Source organism: Alternaria burnsii, assembly GCF_013036055.1.
Source record: "Alternaria burnsii strain CBS107.38 chromosome Unknown 740, whole genome shotgun sequence".
Classification (NCBI taxonomy): domain Eukaryota; kingdom Fungi; phylum Ascomycota; class Dothideomycetes; order Pleosporales; family Pleosporaceae; genus Alternaria; species Alternaria burnsii.
This window is the reverse complement of record NW_024066112.1, coordinates 1,437,883-1,457,731: the sequence shown is the minus strand read 5'-3', so window position 1 is coordinate 1,457,731 and position 19,849 is coordinate 1,437,883. Positions and strand designations below refer to the sequence as shown.

The window sequence follows — 19,849 nt, the reverse complement described above, 5'->3', positions numbered from 1 at the left end:
ACCCGCGGCCATTTATGCAAGCCACACGGCTCGATAATCTATATTCGGCATTGGAATTATGGTAGCGCGCGGCGAGTAGTTGAGCTATGGAGACATGTATGCAAGGCGTGACGTGACCGGTGAACGAGTGCAGCTGCCTGTGAGCGAAAAAGATGGAAAAGACGTTCTGGAATGTGAGAAGGCGGAAAGTGACGATCTTGGTCAAAGGAAGCCGAGGTCTTGGCAATGAACACCCCAGTCTTCGCCCGTCGACAAGCATGTAAGACGTGATTTTGCTATGCAAGCACCAGGCTGTTTGCCTACAATCGACGAGCATGACCCCAGTTGTTCTAGCTCTTAACAGAATTGCCTACGTTATACGCCAGCTCAACATCACTTGACTTTGTCTTCCGCAGCCTCTTCTACAGTCTATGCTTTCTAACTCATATCGTGTCAAATTGCGCAACTCAACCCTCAATTTCTCTCATCAAAGCCTGCGGGACTAAAAGCACTCGCCAAACGTATGGCCTTGACCAATGAATGTGCGCTTGGAGGCACATAAGCAATATGTACACCAAGCCTCAACAAGCCACAGGAAAAATAATGCACGCAGCACGCCTAATGCGAAGAAAAGAAGAAGAGAAAGGCATCAAGGGAACAGGGACACGGCTCGGTAGCGGCAGCTGGCTAGTACGGCACGGTAGTTGAACCAGTAACTATAAGCCGAGTTTGCCGGTCCAGGAACCGGGTTTTCTTCCATCCCATTTCCCTATTGCAGTTGAGCTTGTCTTGAGAACGAGTGGGCGAGCGGGTGCGTGGAGCGTAGTCCTTTCTTAACTGGACCGGCTCTTAAAACATGTCATACATTCCAGCTCACCACCCCTAAATCGGTCATGGTGTGATTGGATATGATGTATGATCTCCTGTCTTCAAACCCTCCTGTTTCTGTCCCTAGCTGAGCGCACGAAAAGCAAACATGTGTTCACCTCTAGCGGTCAAAGCTACTATGCAATAGTTGGCAATGTCGACATTCAAGGCTGAATACTTACCTAACCCGAACCCTTCTAAGCTTCCGCCGGCTGCACAACCCGCCTGTCCCGTGGCGTATGTGTACTACTGTATATTAACCTAGGTAGCTTAGCGCAAGACAGCCTTACTGCATAGTACATGGAAGAAACACTTGGTTTTTCTGTTTCTCCAACCTACTCTTGCATATGCCGGGCATCTGTCCAATCAAAGAGTTGTGACGTTGGGCGTGGCTGTCTTTTACAGTGTCAGCACTGCAGTTGGTGGCAATTTGCTGACGGACGGCAACTACGGCTTGGCTTTCGTGTTCGTCAGATTAAAGCCACGACCTGTGGGCGTCCAGGGGGTAAGAACTCTAATCCTTTGTCCCGCTTCTCGTTGTCATGAGGTTTGACGGAAAGTACTATAGCCGTAGACTGTAATGGGTAGATTGGAGCGAGTACCAAGTCAAGCTCATTGCACAAAGCTATTGTCAATGGTTAGACCGGAACTGTGAACAAGAAGCGGCACGAAAGTGAACAGACAGGGAATGCGATGCGGATAAAAGTTCATGATTGTACTATATGCTATGCAATGAGCCAGTAATCCCCGGTACTCATGCTACGTGGTGATCGTTAGGTGTGCCCATTTTTCTGTCTATAACGCCCGATTATGATGATTTACTACAATGCCGCTCGCATTCCTGGTGCCAAGCAACCTGTTGCGGCGGAGAGAGTAATTATGAAAAAACAACAGTACGTGGGTCTGTCCATGCTCCAAAACATACATGCAAAGTGCCCAGTGTCATGCTGCCCAAAAGAAGCCCCAAAGATTGCCAGATGATACAAAATTAAACGCTGTAAAACTTTCAATGCAGTTGTTGGTGCCAGCACGTGGTTGTGATGGGAGAACAGGTGACGGCGTGGACGCGAGGAAAAGGCGACAAGGATAAATGCCGTGGTGAAGTTATCGCGATGAAGAATTAGACCTGTTCGGTGAAGGCTGACTTGCGCGAGTCACCGGATGTTCTCCTCTTCTTCTGGAGCTTCTTGGAAGTTCTCCGCTCAGCAAGGTCAATCTCCTCGGGTGTGGGCGGCTGGAAGGTGCCTGGCTTTAGGACTTGGAAGCCAGAGTTGACACTGCGTAAGACATGATCATCGCGATCCTGGTTCTGCTCCGTGTTCACCTCGTACGGCACTTGATCGTAGCTGTACTGGTGTTGAGGGCCACGAGGCTCGTAGGTGTCGGGGTAGTATGGCGCGCCAGGTGCGTAAGACTCGGTCAAAGGAACTGCCTGCCTAGCCTGGTTCGCTGCGCTGCCGTCGTGACTGGGACCTGCAGAGGCTGATAGAGCGACATCTTCGTACTGGTCGGCAACAGTGGCTAGCGGAGGAGAGGGTGACTTCTGGGGCATGAAATAGTTAACACCGTTGACCGAAGAAACTTGGTTGTCTGCCACGCTGGCCCACTCTCCGCTATTACCTGGCTTGCGCACTCTGGGAGTGAGCTGTCCAGTTTCAGCGACATGAGAAAGACGGTGGCTGCGGAGGAGTTCGAGGTCGGTCTTAGGGTCAATAGGTTGGTTGGGCCTGAAGTATGCAGTCTCGTATGCGCGGACATCTTGACCCATTTGCATGTAGTCGGACTCATCGCTGGTGCGATTGCTTGAGGAGCTTGAAGACTGGCCGTGTTTGGCGTTGAGGGGAGCTGTGAGATGTTAGTATGTCTCTATGAAGTGCGCAAGTCTACACTTACGAGAAGGAGCAGCAGAGTTGCGAGTAGAAGCGGGAGATTCCAAGGCGTTGAGGGTAGCAGTGTTCCGGGAGACGTGGTGGTTGCAATTGCTGCAGCGGGGACCTTCGTGGTTGTGTCCACGGCCAGGGGAGGAGGCGCGGGAGTCATGGCTTGGGAGAGGCTCAGCGGAAACGGCGCGGTCGAAGGAGCTGGGGGCACGAGAGCTGTTGCGGCTGGAACCCTGGGCGACTGGCTGGGGCAACTCGAGCTGGGAGTTGTTGAAGCTACGGGGCAGCTTTTCGCTCATGATGGAAGCACGGCTACTGCCAACAGGAGTGTTGGTGCGAGAGATCCAGACACCGTCAACCTCGATACCGCTCTGAATGGCGCGAATACCAAAGGGAATCTCGTCCTTGGTCTCTTCTTGGACATGGGTTACTGGCTGCGCCTCGAGCATCTCGGGAGTCGCCGCGCGTTTGCCCTTCTCGACCTTGCTGTACTTGCGGACCTTGTTCTTGTCATACCATAGCTTGAGCAGGCCAAGAAAGATTGTGAGGACAATTGCGCAAGCCAGTACCTGGGCAGCGTTAGCAGGGACGTTGTCAGCAGCCAGTGGGACTTCTTACGAAAGTCATCTTCTGCCACAAGGCCCAGCTCTGGAAGAACTCATTGCCGTCGGATGATCCGAAGCCCATGTTTGCGATGGAGTGAGACGAGGTTTAGATCCAGGTAAGAATAACAGGCGGGGCGACGCCTGGCTGGGAGAGAAAGACGTCAGGTAGCCGGTCAAGGAGGAAGGTGCAGATGGGACAAGGAAACGGCGAATGGGGGGTGTTCCTGATTAGATTGGTATCGATAGGGTACAGGTGCCGTGACAAAGACGGAGAGGTGAGCGAGCGAAAGGGTCGGACAGAGGTCTCAGGCGTGAAATGGCGGGGGTTTTGAAGCGAGTGTGGAACGTCGATAGGGACGGGTGTCACTAGTGAAGCAGACGTTTGGTCATACACGCAAGGTGGTGAAGAGTCAGTCACAGGCGGTCCAGTGTGGCTTGCTTGTCTGGGAGTAGGGCACAGCGAGCGCAAAGACGGCATGGGGAGACGAGTTATATTATGGCATGCAGCGGCTTGGGTCGTCGGTCGATCGCCGTCACGGACCCACGAAAACAACGGGCCTAGGGTGCGATGAGGAGGGAAAAGTTGGTGCTCCCAAGAACAGACCACGCAAGGCATCCATGCCACTGGGCGGCTTGCTGGGAAGCGTTGACCAGGAGCCACCCATGCGCGGGCGTCATGGGTGGCTAGAGGCGGACGGCAGGTGCATACTCAAAATAGCAAGCGACGATGCGCGAGTGTTTGGAGCGTTGGATCGGCAAGCTATACGAGCACCTGCGGCAGAGCCCAATAATCAACGCGAGCTTGTCGGGAGGCTCGACGCCGCATATGTTTGGGGCCGTCGGGGTCTGCAGTGTGACTTGTCGACGCCGTCTCAGGCGCCGCTGTCCTGGCGATGACGGGTATTGAGCATGTTGCAGTCGCTTTCTACAGCCGCTGGTTCGAGCCATGCTGGTAGGCTAACAAGGAAGACGGCCCCCCGGGCGGGGACGTGGCTTTTCTCACCTCTCGGCAGGGGCAGGCCATGGCCTCCTCTGAGTGGATGGCGCCAGTGACGAATCGCCCCGAAGGGAACCTCTTCCGACATTGTTGTGTTTCGAGTTATCAGATCACGTCGTGATTCTTCTCACGTTGATTATTGCGTCTTCAACTTGATATAGCACGCGAAAGCGTAAGACTCAGGCTCTGCTGTGTTCCGGTTTCGAGACACGAGGCCGCCACAAAGGCCAGCACCGCTCAATAGCGCCCTTCTTGAAAGCGCTTCTTCTCCACAGATTGTGAATAGGCGTCCAATTTCGGGACAGGCTCATGGCGTTGACGTGCCGTCTGTAGTTCGTTGAGGCGCTGTTTCGTCTTTCTTACCTAAGGCCCTACGCCATTTGGTGCCACATGCCACTCTTCAAGGTTCATTTTCCGCAAGGGCTCCACCACAGCGATGGGTTTTGCACGTTGCTCCACCATGATGGAATGCCCAGGCACAGGCCTTCCAAGATTCGATGGGAGCGGGGGCCTGTCCTTGCTTCTGCCCTTGAGCGGAGTGCACCACATGGGGTGAGCGATATTGATGCCACAGCGCACCGCATCTGTGTAACGGCTACTCCCAGCACACACCGCTTCTCGCCTCAAGGCCTTCTCTTCCGCCTACCGATTTGGAACATCTCGTACCTCGCCACCGCGTCGGTAGTGCATCCCCCGAGTCCAGCCTAGCCGGGCTATCGATTGTCTGCACGTGGGTGGAATCTCCTACCACTTCCGAGCGCGCACTAACATGCACCCTTACCCGTACCATCATTAATCATACCAGATGTTCTTTTCTCATACCAGAGCCGAAAAAGCACCATACAATGCATACCAATTACCCAACTAAAGCTCTTGCCATGGTAAATGTGTAAACAATTAGACCATCTCAGTTGAGGCCGGCTTAATTTTGAACCAGTTGCTGCGACCATAGGCGGGCTTCCAGACCCCACCAGCCACAGCAGCATCGCGATCCGTTTGGAGTAACTTCGGAAGCCACTTCGCCTTTACCTGGATAACCGAATCGCTCCTAGGACGTGACGAGATGATGATGTTGATTCGGTCTCGGGCTCCAGCCTCGGCCAAGGATGGACAAGGCGAGTTAGTCCTGCAAGGTAAGCAGAAATTATTGACTCGTCCTAGTGCTCGTATCCGCACATCTTCTCGTACCCATGCCATGGCATGATCGGAAAACTTCGAATTATGCGTCGGCGCTTTCCAGTTTTCGGGCAGATTAAACGCGCATCATCGTATAAGATTGGGATGCTCCTCACCAGACCAGCACAAGTGAATGAGTTTCGGGCTACGATTAGTTCGCAGCGGGGACTGCCAATCGATTGGCGTTTGACATTCACGGCTGCATGCACCTCTGCACCTCTTCATGCATCATGTGCGGGGACACTCACAGCTGCATGCGTGGAAGCTTTGCAGCAGTCCAGCCTCGTAGAGACAGCCCTATCTCGGGCATGTAGACAATTCAGTCTTCTGGGTCACTGACCATCTTGCAGCTGTCATTGCTTGTCCACGTCTAGTGCGATTCTGTTGAACAAAAGGCGTGAGAAATTGCGACACGCAGACTACAATTCTTACACCTCGCTGGAGGCCAGTCAGTTGGCCCGACTACCATTAGATTTGTCTTTCGACCCCGCGTTGCAGACTACTGCACCCAAAGAGTGGTTCATGTAAGCTGATTTTCTTCTTTCCATGCAGCTACTAGTAGAACTGTAGTAGGCAAACGGCATCACAAAAGACACAGTGTGTTACCAGGGAGATTGAACGCAAATCAGGCCCTACTCACCGTGGTAGGTCCGTCTCGAGGCTTCATGACTACCGCGCGCATCACATGGATCGCCTGCGGTGTCTATACTCAAAATATCTCATGTAACTTCGGTCGGGAAGCTCGACCGTTGCCAACCACGCGTACCTGGACACAGCCTCACATTCCGCACAGAGGTACCCTTGTCACTAATCGGGCAAAGGAGGGGCTCGTTTGACAGAAGTGGAGTTGCTGCATCTCTACCAGTCTCGGCCTGTGCGATCTCCAGATTGTGGGGGCATCACTACTGAGGCAGAGAAACGTCTTTACCGCAGCTCATGTTTCGTCGCAGTGCTGATTTTGCGAAGGGAACCCCCAGGCATCCTTGAATGTTTCGAATATGAGGCGCAATCCTTCCCGTACAGTAGTAACACGATTCAGATTGCTTCCCGAGATCATTACCGACATCGCATCTCAGGCTAATACGAGGTATCATAGCGCGAGCGCGCAGCCAGCGCAGACAAAGAAAGCCCAGCCGATCAAGAGTTTTCTAGTCGCGATAATACAGGTCGAGTTGTGTGAGGTACAAACAAGCTGTTTTGAGGCGCGACGGTGGTGAGCTGAAGCTCCGCTTACATAGGGATTTGGTTCCTGGAGGCATATGCAGGGTTCACCGAAAGGCCTTCTTCTGGGCCTGTTTGATCTGCGCCCCAGCACCCGCTCAGCGTTCGACATGCCGCAAGGAAGAATCAGTCCTGTTTAGAACAGTCAATCAAGCCTGGATACGTCTGCGACATGACGTCTTTCGTTCTGCCCTGCTCTCGCACGAGAAGATTGATCGGGCAACGTGGGCACCGGCTAGTTCTTTGGTTACTGCCCGATTGGTTGGTCGAGGAAGTCATGATTGTTAGACCCGATCCAGCAGTTCCTCTTTGCTCACTGCGTCCATCTTACACCAGCCTACTGAAACACTCCACTCTGTTCTCGTACCGCCTTGTTTGACTCTTAGTGCCCTATCACCATGCCTATTCGCAATCCCTTTCGCCGCGCGGGTGTGCCTGAGGCCGCCGATGAGGCCCAGCGGAGCGCGCCGGAGAACGGTTTCAAGAGCACAGCTGTCTCGGGCGCAACGCCCCTGCAGGTCAAGGACCCTGTAGAATACAAATTGAGTGGTGAGATTTCCCAAAATGCGCCTGAGCACAAGCATGTTCCTGTCTAAACATGCTCCCGGGGCTGCATCAGCGCATCGGATGGATGGGCGCTTACAATGTGATAGAAATAAACGATAGCGGCGTCTACCTACCGGTAAGAAATGTCAAGCCAGTGTGACGGTGTATATAGAGCGACACGCGCAAATGGCACACTGTGAGACCTGGATTGACGTTGCGACAGCCATCCCCACAGCACGAGAAGCCTACCTTCTGGCACTCCAAGTCCAACGTCTCCACCGCTTCCTCAAATCACCGAAGTCTGCTCAGCGAAAACGAGCCGTTCAGCATTTCGCGTGAGAGCTTCGACTCGTACAGGAGGTCATTTGTACGTGTTGCGATCAGTGGCAAACAAGACCCCGCTCACGAGACACAGGATATCTCTGCGCGCTCCCCAATCCAAGACAATGTCCACGAAACCTACCCTCGTCAGTCGCTCGATGCGCGCCGCTCCGTTGACACTAGACGCTCTCTCGATGTCCGCCGTTCGCGCGCCACACCCCGCTCGTCAATGCAACAACCCCGCCATAGCGAAAGCCACGAGCAAGTGCCTGAGGAGGGCTTTGAGGACGTGGGCCTAAACGACGAGCCGAAGCCCCAGCCGAAGAAGCGCAGCATCTTCTCGCGCTTCGGCGACAACAACCATGCGAATGAGAAGACTGAAGAGCGACCTGGCTCGAGCCATCACTTCTCTTTGACAGGCCGGAAGAGGGCTGAGAGCGGGGCAGGCTCAGAGCTGAAGCCTATGCCAAAGCCGTCAACGGAGGCGCCCGTAGAGGCGCGGTGATACATGTAAAGGACAATTAATGAATTGTGGGGATCCAGCACCGAAGAGCCATTGCTTCAGCTCCGGAACAACGTTGGATACCGCACCGGGCATAGGGGCGTTTAGGACTTGGTGTCTTTTCTGTACTGCATAACCGCATGTAAGATCGCATGGAGATTGGGATGTTCGGTGTCACGAAGAAAACGAGATTTGATGAATCCGTCGTACCACGCGTTCTGTAGATCCTAACGCAATACTCATCATAATCACGAATCCTAATCATCATACTCCCTTCCAACTCGTATCTTCAAACATCGTATTATCACCGATGATTATTCCCTGCTAGATCACTGGGCCACGCGTTGAGCTGGCTGGCCGGCACCGGAACTCCCGGACATCCGCGGTTCGGTCGTTCCGATGATGTCATCTAGCCGTCCGCTTTTGACTCGTACCTTGGCATGTGCGCGAACGGCTTGGATGCTGAGTGTTTGTTTGTTGGGTCTCGCGAGTGCGAAAGTCATTGAATCGGGATCGAGATTTGATTTCTGTTGAATCTTGCTGCGTTGTTGGGGGGCATGGCGGTAGTGTTTAGGGAGGGGTTCCTGCAAGTCATGTGATACAATGGTTTGGATCAGACGGCTGGAGAACAAATGTGCCACACGCATTCGCGGCCGCGAAGGAGCTCGTTTCCACCAAGTTCTCTTTCCTACAATAGCCCTCCCTAACGACATACAGTTTTACTGTTCGATCAAGGCAAAGATAGGGAATTGGTATTCCTTTGAGGTACGATTTAGTGGGGCAGAGATTGGAGAAGAAAAAGAGTTCCTTCGTAACTTGACATCCTATAAAGACGAGGCTAGAAGAAAGGTGTTGCGACCATGTTCAGAGGCTGGCTTAGGGTTTAGCTATTTCCTTACGGGTTTTGTTGAAAAGAAGGACGAATGCACTTCGCTTAGACAGGACCACCTGCATACACAATTACTCCCTAACTCGACACGACTAGGATTGTGATGAGACAACATTTGCAATGATTAGCTTAACACTTATTGCGAAAGGTATGTTTCTGAATGAGAATTTGAGCGCGAATATCACCTAGAAAGATGGGAGATACACAGCTAGCGGTTATGGGAAATCTGACAGAAACGGTTAGCGCAGAACCGATGACGCCCTTCCGCCTAAGGGTACTTCCGACTTCACAGCACCAGTTCGCTCTTCCCATCAAGCTTCCATCTTTGCGGTGTTGAGCTACGGCTCATTACCAAGATCATACGATATGTTGTACCGTGTAGATGGTGACTGCCTTGCCTCGAGCGCCCCGGGCGGCTTCGAAATTCGTAGAGTCGCAGCCTTGCAAACGCATGTCTCTCAAGTATTGTTTACCCACAAGAGGAGGATGATCGACTGTGCCGCAGATAAGGAATGATGGAGGCTTGCAGGAAACCAGGTCTCGAGCTGAATTCAAATGAAGTTGTTGCCTGGCACACCCCAGCCTTGTGCTACGCGCGCGCCACACTGCCAATCGGTTCGACATGAAGCTACCGGAACGACGTGGAGTCTTGGAACGCATGAATTTGAGCACACATTCATATGTGGCTTGGGCATAGTAGCATGCTCAGCCTTGTTGAGTTGCAGCCTGTGAGCCACGGTGTTGCGGCGAGGTGATGAGGCGGTGGACAATCGCCGCATAGTGCTCCATGTGAAGGTGAAGGTGAACAAGTCTGCTTGCCTTTCTTATTTGACCCCGACGAGCAAAATTAAGATTTCTACCCTTTCACATACGCATAGTCTTGTTGCCTGCAGAGTTTTCATCCGCTGGCTTTGATCTTTTTCTCTCCTTGTACTCGCCTTGGCAACACACCTTTTGCGCATCACGTTGGTTGCGCTCGTTACTCCACTATCTTTGCTATCAAGACGACTACCTTGATAATCATTGGCAACCTCGATATAGGCTCAGAATAGCTGGTATCGTACAGTACGTAATTTTCATCTTCCGATATATCCTTCGCACAAGTACGATGAGCATTAAATGTGCCATAGTCTTGGTTTGTATACAGTAAGACCGTGTACGCTAACCGTTCTACCACAGAACTTGCTCAAGAAGGACCTCTACACCATGATATCGGCGATGGCAACAGCCTACGCCATTCATCATGTGGTACTTCCACCGAAGCTACCGCAGCAAGACGATCGTAACACCGAGCACGAAGTGGTCCTACTCGAGAATGTCATTCAGGCACTCGAATCTCTGAGGGACCACGTCAAAGACGAACACGTCGGATCCATCGCAGCTGCCATCGCAACAGTGAAGAACCTGCGAACCTGTCGCGACCATCACGGCAATAACAGCGAAGTCCAGTTACGAGAAGTTCTCACCAAGGTCACAAACGGTACTACTGGTGCCGTACCGCTCGAGATCAAAGAACAGAATGCTGGAATTCTGGTCAGCCATTCTTCGAACAGCTTGGACTTTGAGTTCTTTGAGCTATCGCCAACGAATGCGGCAGCCATGTCTCGAGGGCGACTTGTGCGAGAGTTTCCAGGCTACGCTTCAAAGATACCGACTGCAAACATCAACCCTGATCTTGTCGAATCGATCTCCAGGACTTTAGCTACGATGACGACTCAGACGGCTCCAGGTTTTCAACCTCAGATTAGAAAGAACAACAAGACGATGAGCGAAGAGCGCGACACAACTCATCCAGGTATGGTTACAGACTTCCTCATGAATATCGTCACTGCTCTCGGCGAGTCGATGGACGTACAGCGCATCACAAAGCATACCCGCGAGGAGGTTCTCTGGAGCAACTGCCTATCACCATGGCGACGATCTCCATTGTGGCTCCTGCTACGCGTATCGCTCCAGCTTCTCTTCGCTCGCTCGGCGCCTGACGCCCTCCATGTGGATGGCCTCTATAAAGCCTTCATGATTTTCATGCTAGCACGATTACTCGATCTGGCTAAGCAAAACGTGAAGGCCATGGGCAGTGAGACTATTCAGCTCGTCCTAGCCAAGTTGACGCGGCGATTGCGCAAGTTCGAGCTTCTCAAGCAGACAGACTACCTGCAGCCAGGCTGGATGCAGCACATCCAGGACAGGATGAACAGCGCCCACACACTTATCGAAGAGAACTGGAAGGCTCTGATCGGCAACCCTCAAGGCAACATAAACTTCAGCGCTATCGCCAAGCTCAAGCCTAAAGCCGATGTTGACATAGAACTGTCAGGCTTGGACGTCTTCTTGTCAAACATCAAAGCCCGGCAGCGAGAAGTCTCACTATCTACGTTCACGCCTACCTCAAAGTATCCGTCGTACGAAGCCACTCAGCTACCGGATAACGTCAAATCCGCCTATTCAAACGAAGACAAATACTTTCGCTTGACTGCTGTCGAGACGTGGGTTGAGTACCATCTTACCGATTGGACCAGGTCTCATCTTCACGATGAAGATGCTTGTGGAAGACTGCGTACAATCATGACCGAATACTATAGGATCGCTAGCGAGGCCTACTCTGGAGCGCCTATCGGTGTGTCCATCATGAATCTGACACTTACTGAGCTTTGGATCGCATGCGATAACATTGCCTGCACGATCTATCCTCTGTTGTTAGCGTACGATCCTGAGGTTGATCTGAAGGAGTTTCAGTGCCTCACGCTACCTCTCAAAACCCATTTGAACCGTCTGAACGTCGCAGAGTGCTACGTAAAGTCGCGGCGTGCCAAAGCTTTGAAGAGGCCCTCTGTCTATCGAGATTTTGGACACTCGTCGTCGTTCGCTGTGAGGTACTTTGATCAACAAGACTACCTCCAGGCGATCTTGTCTAAAATCGAAGCCGACGCGGCCGCCAAGCGTCAGGAGAAGTGTGAGGAGCTCGCGAGGCTCAAACGTGAGTATCAACAGTACATGGACCGCTACAACAGCCTTCAATGTGAATACCGAACGGAGGTCTACAACAGGAGGTTTGGCTACACACATGAAGTACACTCATGGAGCTGCGGCAGATGTGCAGCAAAAAGCCACGCAGATGGACTTACCATTGGAATCTTCGAATGGCCGGTCTCACCCCGTATACATGAAGCAAAAGCTACAGTGTTTGAGTTAGTGGTGCCGGATCCCTACAGCAACTGGCGCGATGCCTCAGCGTTCTTCATCACTACGGTTCTCGGATACAAAGACGCGGACGAATCGAGGGCATCAAAATCATACACGCTCGACAACCACCACGGTTTGTCCCATCTGCTATCTGCTGGGTATTCTAAGCGACGAATCGTTCCGCTTTCGGAGATCAAGAGCCACACCGTCACCCACAGGAAGCACAAGAAAGCTATTCCCCACTTGACTGACGACGACGTGTGCTTGCAAAACGCATTGAGATACGCCTACTACGACACTTCGACCCGTACCTTCAACACAAGCATACCAGGTTGCACTCTGAAAGTCCCGAAGGAATGTAAATACCCGATGCCGAAGCGATCTCAGGCTCTTGAACGATTCATGTATCGACCCCCTTCTTCGCTCGATGGTCTGCCGGCCAATGAAGTTATCGCCAGCTTGTTCGACTGCCCCACTCATTTCTCGATCGACGAATACAAGGCCCTGGGTGCGCTACCTCTTGGGCACAACATCATCTATTCAAACATCCTTGCTCAGCTCGCAATTCCTTCGGTTGACTGGACGAAAGTCGAGACACAATGCATCGTTCTCCAGACTATACAGCAGACTGGCCCGTCAAACCAAAGTATCAAACGTTCCAGTCACTCTATCCTTGGGGAATCGTCCTTTGGCCATGCTATGCTTGAGCAGCTTGAGACCAACCTGGATCGTATCCGAGAGAATTGGGAGTCGTGGCGGGCTGCCGCAACATTTTCTCTACTTGCCCGACGAGTATTGAGCCTGACATCATCCTCAGACGTTCGTTCTCGCGCTTTCAACTACCTGAAGAGTTTGCGAAACGTCTGTTTGAGATGGCTACGACGGCTAAAGCAGCGAGTCGCTGCCTCAACGGATGACGGTCAGCGTACAGAGCTTTATAGTCGCGCTACAGAAGTGGCGTTGTTGTGCACCTCGACCTACGACGTAGAGGAAACTGACTTCCAAGCTATTCTCCAGCAAGACTCGGCAGTCTCGATATTGGTCCAATCATCAATAGTAGTACAGGAGCACTGTGAGTCCATGCAATCAGACTTTCCAGAACTCTTCAGCATCAAACTGCAGTCATGGAAATCATTAATGCTCCGCATCCTTCCAACCCTAAGAGAATGCATTCTCGCGAACGACAGCGGTCTTTCTGATGCCATCAAAGTCAACTGGGCCGCTTTCGAATCGACTCCCAGTAATTCCTGGACTCCGCTCAATAGAAGCAACCAACAACACTGGATGCTTACAACTTCTGGGTCCTTGCCGGTACATTTTAATATGCTTACTGGAGAGCTGCTTGTCAAGGGTCTTCCACTCGCCCGTCTTCCTGCTGAGTATATGCGTCACAAGATGTATGCACCACTGTTTCGCAAGTCAGCCTTAGAAGTGGTACCAACGAACGAGATCGGATTCAAATTCTCTGCCAAGACTCCCTATCACGGATACAAGCTGAATTTTGGTATGAACCGTGACGATATGCTTCTATCTGCCATCGGAGATAGACTGAGGCTTGAGATGGTTCCATCACGCCTTTTCCAGGAACTACTACCTCAGTCTTTAGTGACAGATGCCGTACATTGGTATGATTCACAAGCTGAAGAAGTCATCTTTCGACCTTTGCATTCTCCATGGTCAACCGAAGACGACGCATCACGATGGCGTCTTGTACGACGTGGAAAATTATGGCGTTTAGTCAACAAGGAGAAGATGATGATCAATGTTCGTAGCCCTACGGCTCGTATCGTATCCAGTACTTTAGCACCACTCGAGAACCCGCTGCACATTCATACAAGCATCATTGATTTGGAAAACGGACCGCAATCCTATATCCAGATCGAGCTCGTTCGGCTTCAGATCTCCTTTGAGTTCCACGAAACCGATGATTGTATACGCTCTCGCCAGTTCCGCGACATGTTCATTGATTCAAGTCAAACAATAGGTGCCCTTGTGGGCATGCGGAGTAAGCTGATTCTAAGGTCAGTGGATGGTCGGCGAATGATTCTCATTCCGGAAGGATCGTTCGAGTTCACAAGGACTTCCATGTATCATCCTGAAGTCAGCGTCTCAGCAGATTCCGCAACTCGAATTCGTGCTTACAACATCGACGAGATTCTTGGCCAGATAACAGGTGACGGAAGTCTCCGCAGTCGCCTCATTCTTTGCTATCTACACGCGCTGACTTCTCACTGCCTACCCGATACTCTCACTGGATGTACGGGTACAGAGTCTGCGATATCTATCCTCAAGTCAGCAGCAGTGAGATCGTTCGACCTTCTTACACCAGAAGACGTAGTTCTCCTGGAGCGTCTTGCAGATCTTTCGGCTGCGAGATCGTACTATCCCCAGAATTTAAAGGTAATGCAGAGTATCAAGTGGAACACGAACCTGCCGTCACTGTCTCAACATGCCTCTTTGCGGACCCTCGTATCAAGCCTACTGCATCATGCTGCTAAAATGCGGTTATTCCACCCTGAAAAGTCCGAGATCTTCAAGGAGATCAGCCAGGCTCAGCAGAAATTAATGGCTTCTTCAGATACCTGGTTGGATAAGCGATCTTCGATTCGAACTGCCACATATCAGGTTGCCAGTTTCGGCGCCGAGCAATTCACCTCTTCATACGACTCACCCTACAACGCGCGCGACAACCAAGGAACTTCCAATAGAGTCAATCGGGCCCATGTAGCCGCCAAGATGATTTTACAGAATCGATTCTCTCTTCACAGTTCTATTCGAGACCTCAAAGGCGGACTTCTCCGAAAGCATTTTGCCAATGCTACTGTCTCCGGGGTGGATAGCTCTTTCGACCCTGGAAACCTCCGATACGATTCAAAGTGGCTGGGGGCCGCATCAGAGCATATCAAAGAGTATTGGTGTACCTTACAGCGAGGTTTGGCCAGCACAGCTACTGGCAGCAATCGTTACGACATAATAACATGGCTCTGTACGATGGCTTATGCTGAAACATCGGATATGGACACGATACAGGCTCTGGCTGCAGCTTATAGATTACCTGAGCTCTCGGCGGTACAACCACCTGCTGCACTGAACTACGACCTAAACCAGGGACACGACTTCAACAAGAACGCGACTTGGATCACGGTGTCGAACAACACTAAGGACTTCACAGACTCTGATGAGGCGAGTCTACCAAAGCGGGAATCAGAGACTGAACGCGATCATCACAAAAGGATGAACGCCGAATTTCAGAAGAACAAAACAAAGGCGATTGAAGAATTCGTCGAGAACCTGAAGGGTCAGTGGCCAAGGCAGACTCCCAACGTGCCATCCGCGGCTAAGTATGCCGTCTACCTCAACGTTTCATCTGCAATGACGACTGTTCGGAATCAGTTTGATCATTGGTTCAACAACCTTCTGTTCATGCAGTACCTCGACCAGTTATCAGCGGTTATGGCACGACAGACAGTAGCATGTGTGCCGGCGGCACGCTATATTCTCACCTTGCCATCAGAGAAGGAACATCTCAAGGACACCAGTCGTCATTTTGGTGTGCTGGATGTATTCGCTATGACTCCGCCTCCGTTATCTGGGTCCACATTACTGATACCTCCTCGCGAACCCAAAGTAACTATCCAGACGAAACAGAAACCTGAAAAGCACTCACAGTCGAAGGAGCGGCTTGAGGAACTTTGCCGCAAGAATATGCTACTAGCCAAGTCGAAATGCGAGAGAGACTACGTCGACAGTCTACGATCAAGTTGTGGTGCCCTTGACAAGCACGTTAGCAGTAACAACACGCACGATGAGTTGCTTCCCGATGCTCAATCGTTGCTGCAAAAGTATCTGCGCAGCTGCCAGGACCACCTCGAAACTTTCAGTTCCGCTTTGAACGGCCTTTTCAACAAGGAAGTCGCTCATCAGATGCAGTCTTCACCACGTATCTGCGCAAAATTCTGGCTCAGTCAGTTACACAGGGACCGATTCGACACGCTGTCAACGTCGTGGAAAGAGACCGTCATTCAGTATGCACTCGCCGTTACCAGCTTGCAACGAGCTCAGAGGCTATTCCGCTTATCTGGCAAGCCGATTGATCTGATTGAGGAACTTCGCCATGAGGGGCATTTGAACTGGGATGTACATCAATATCCGGAGACCCTTCTCATCGAGGCTGAGAGTGGCATACTCGTCCGGAAAGAGCAAGAGTATATTGCCAGTCAGATGCGATCACCTAAGGATGGGCAGAACATCGTCCTCCAGTTGCTAATGGGTGGGGGTAAATCTACAACCATCTTGCCTATCCTCAGTGCTTTCCTTGGTGACAAGAAGAAGCTTGTCCGGGTAGTCGTCGCCAAACCTCAGAGTAACCAGATGCTACAAATGCTCATCGCAAAGCTTGGGGGTCTATTAAATCGAAAGATCTACCAGATGCCCTTCTCACGCAACCTCCGGCTAAGTGTCCAGGATGCTCACACTATCCGCGAGATCTACGAAGAGTGCATCCGCGAGCGCGGTGTATTGTTGATTCAACCAGAGCACATCTTATCTTTCAAATTGATGGCAGTCGAATGTGTCCTCATAAACCAGTCGGAAACCGCTCAGTCACTGCTAGCAACTCAGAAATGGTTTGACGATGTGTCCTGTGATTGTATCGATGAGAGTGACGAGAACTTCTCCGTCAAATTCGAGCTCATCTACACAATGGGCTCCCAACAGTCGATAGAGCTCGCTCCTGAGCGATGGTTGATCATTCAAAATCTTCTAGCGCTGGTTCCGACTGTGGCCAAACAGGTGAAGACGGGCCTTCCTGAAACTGTGGACATACAAGGAGAAGGAGATGGGCGGTATCCAAGGGTCAGGTTCCTACGATCCGACGCTGCTGATCAAATCCTGCATCTGCTTGCGTCTCGAGTGGTCGACTCAGGCATAGGAAGTCCTTCTCGCTCTCAATCTCCCGCTATGCAAGCAGCACTATTGCGCTACATCACAGTGCTGGAACTGGAAGCACACGAGGTTGAGGCAGTGGAACAAAGCAAATTCTGGACCGAGACGACCAAACCAGCACTCCTTCTCCTACGTGGTCTGTTCGCCGGCGGGGTACTCCGCTTCATCTACAGTCAGAAGCGCTATCGCGTGAACTTTGGTTTGGACAATTGCCGCATCCCGAGCACTCGCCTTGCTGTTCCATACCGCAGCAAGGATGCTCCTTCACCTAGAAGCGAGTTCTCTCATCCGGATGTCGTCATTATCCTGACCCTTCTCGCGTTCTATTATACTGGCTTGAGCGATGATGCTCTCTTCGATACTCTCATACATGTACTCAAATCTGATCAAGCGGTCATACACTACGACGAATTTGTCAGTACCGCCTCTTCAGACCTCCCAAAACCTTTCAGGCAGCTCTCCGGACTCAGTATACGCGACCGACACCAATGCATTACGGAAGTATTCCCAAGCTTACGATATTCGAAGAAGGCTATCGACTACTACCTTTCGTATCTAGTATTTCCGAAAGAACTCAAGCAATTCCCTTCCAAGCTCAGCGCAAGCGGCTGGGATCTAGCAATCTCGAAACCATGCCCCAGCACTGGCTTCTCCGGTACCAATGACACTCTACACCTACTCCCACTCGGAATTCAACACCTGGATCTGCCTAGCCAGCACCACACGAACGCTCAAGTCTTATCGTATCTGTTGATGGACGAGACCTCCGTGGCCAATTTACCTGTGCGCATTGCTGGTAGTGATGGAGAGCATCTCATTACTTTCATTGAGCAGTTGGATCTGGACATCAAGGTCATATTGGATTGCGGAGCCTCGATTCTGGAACAGAATAATCGGCAAGTAGCGGAGACATGGCTGAAGCTGCGCCGCAACGACATCGAGGCTGTGTTGTACTTCGAGGACGAGGAGCTGTCGGTACTCGACCGCACCGGCAAGATTGAATCTTTCCAAACTTCTCCATATGCAAAAATGCTGGATTCCTGTGTTGTCTACTTGGACGAGAGTCATACAAGGGGAACGGACATAGCCGGATTGCCACGACACTACCGAGCCGCGCTCACGTTGGGCAGCCAACTGACCAAAGATCGCCTCACTCAAGCTGCAATGCGCCTAAGAAAGCTGGGAAATGGCCAATCGGTCTGTTTCATTATTCCCGAGGAAATCCGGACAAAGATATACGAACGGACTGACAAGCCAACCGGTACTCCGATTGAGGTTCAAGACGTATTGGCATGGGCGATCGGCGAGACCTGGTCTGATCTGAAGAAGAGTCTACCGCTCTGGGCCGTTCAAGGCAACCGTTTCGAGAGTCACAAGCATTTGTTACTGAGTGGCGCTAGCACGACCAAAGATCAAGCGGAAGCCTTCCTCGAAGATGAAGCTGCCAGTCTAGAGACCCGCTACAAGCCACGCACGCACGACGAAGGTTCCGCACACCTTAGCAACTGGGACATGTCTAACAAGAATATCGTCGACATCGTATCGCGTTGCCGCGATTTTGAGGCCATGGGTTTTTCTTCGGCTGCACTGAGTGAGGAACAGGAGCGTGAGCTTGCTCCGGAAATTGAAGAGCAACGTCAAGTTGAGCGCCCTCCACGCTTGAAAGCGTATGTCCATACTGTTCATGCAGACCTCAAGCACCTTGTCAACACTGGAGAAGTCGCCATTGGTTCGAAAGCGTGGGGACCGGCCTTCCGAAAGCTTGATACAACAAGCGCGGGTAAGCTCATCGACTTGAGCAGTTTCCCGACCGAGTTGCTGGTTACGGCAGACTTCATGCACACTGTTCAGATACCTCCTGGGTCGACTCCAGCGTCCTTCATATCCGATTCCTACCAGCGACCAGTACAATTTGTTCTGACTGTGCCCGATTCTGGTAGTACGGGAGCCATCAAGTACGCGATGATCATCAGCCCCTATGAAGCCAACCACTTGTTGCCCCTAATCTCCAAGTCGGAGAAGACTACGCTCCACATCTTTGCGCCGCGCTCCAACGCTAGCTACCCGTCGATCGACCAACTCATGCTTTATAACGTTGGCCGTACATTCTCACCTGGCTCAGTCTCGCGCAGCTTGACGACACAGCTGAATCTTTTCGCTGGCAGTCTCTATCTTCGCTCCATCGTTGAGTATCAAGAGCTATGCGATCATCTTGGTCTACTGAAAGGAAGGGCAGAAGATGGCCAACAAGTCTATGCTGATGGCTTCATCGACCCGCCAGCTGGTATCTGGGGACTGAAACAGTCTCCTGTACCCTTCTTACGAGCTCTACTCATGAAGATTCGCCGTGAGGGAGAGGGTGTGGAGAAGACACACATGGGCAAGGTCTTGAGCGGGGTCAGACTAGAGGAGAGTGATTTTGGTGAGCAGGAGGAATAAGTTGGACCATTTGGCAATCCTACTTGAGGGTTATTCTCTAGAATGATGTATGTGCCGCGTGAAACGCCTACAAAGTGATCCATCTTGATGGGTGTATCTTTTACTCTAGATAGAGGTATTTGTTGAGTTGAATCTTGGTAGTCCGTAATCGTACGGTATCGTGAGTTCCTTCAGGGTGAACGACAACCTAGACTCATCGTTGCAGACATGTATAGATGGTTTTGTACCGCGTCATCAGTGATCCCGCTTTGTCAATGCGTGGACTCTGCCATCTTTTTACACAACAATCCCCAGCACAAT

At 51.6% G+C, this 19,849-nt stretch overlaps 3 protein-coding genes across 3 annotated transcripts; 2 read left to right on the top strand and 1 right to left on the bottom strand.

The window, feature by feature from the left end:
• Positions 1-1,966: 1,966 nt before the first annotated feature.
• On the bottom strand, positions 1,967-3,413 carry GT037_005330 (uncharacterized protein; the record flags this gene model as incomplete). Its single annotated transcript, XM_038930377.1, has 3 exons — positions 1,967-2,691; positions 2,740-3,295; positions 3,345-3,413. The coding sequence occupies 3 exons, from the start codon at positions 3,411-3,413 to the stop codon at positions 1,967-1,969; spliced, it is 1,350 nt and encodes a 449-aa protein (XP_038787327.1).
• Positions 3,414-7,123: 3,710 nt separating this feature from the next.
• GT037_005329 (uncharacterized protein) lies at positions 7,124-8,097 on the top strand (the record flags this gene model as incomplete). The annotated part of the gene is made up of 3 exons (XM_038930376.1): positions 7,124-7,274; positions 7,379-7,407; positions 7,495-8,097. 3 exons carry the CDS (start codon positions 7,124-7,126, stop codon positions 8,095-8,097), a joined length of 783 nt encoding a protein of 260 aa, XP_038787326.1.
• A 2,092-nt stretch (positions 8,098-10,189) lies between these two features.
• On the top strand, positions 10,190-19,549 carry GT037_005328 (uncharacterized protein; the record flags this gene model as incomplete). Its single annotated transcript, XM_038930375.1, has 1 exon — positions 10,190-19,549. One exon carries the CDS (start codon positions 10,190-10,192, stop codon positions 19,547-19,549), a length of 9,360 nt encoding a protein of 3,119 aa, XP_038787325.1.
• Between the last annotated feature and the right edge of the window lie 300 nt (positions 19,550-19,849).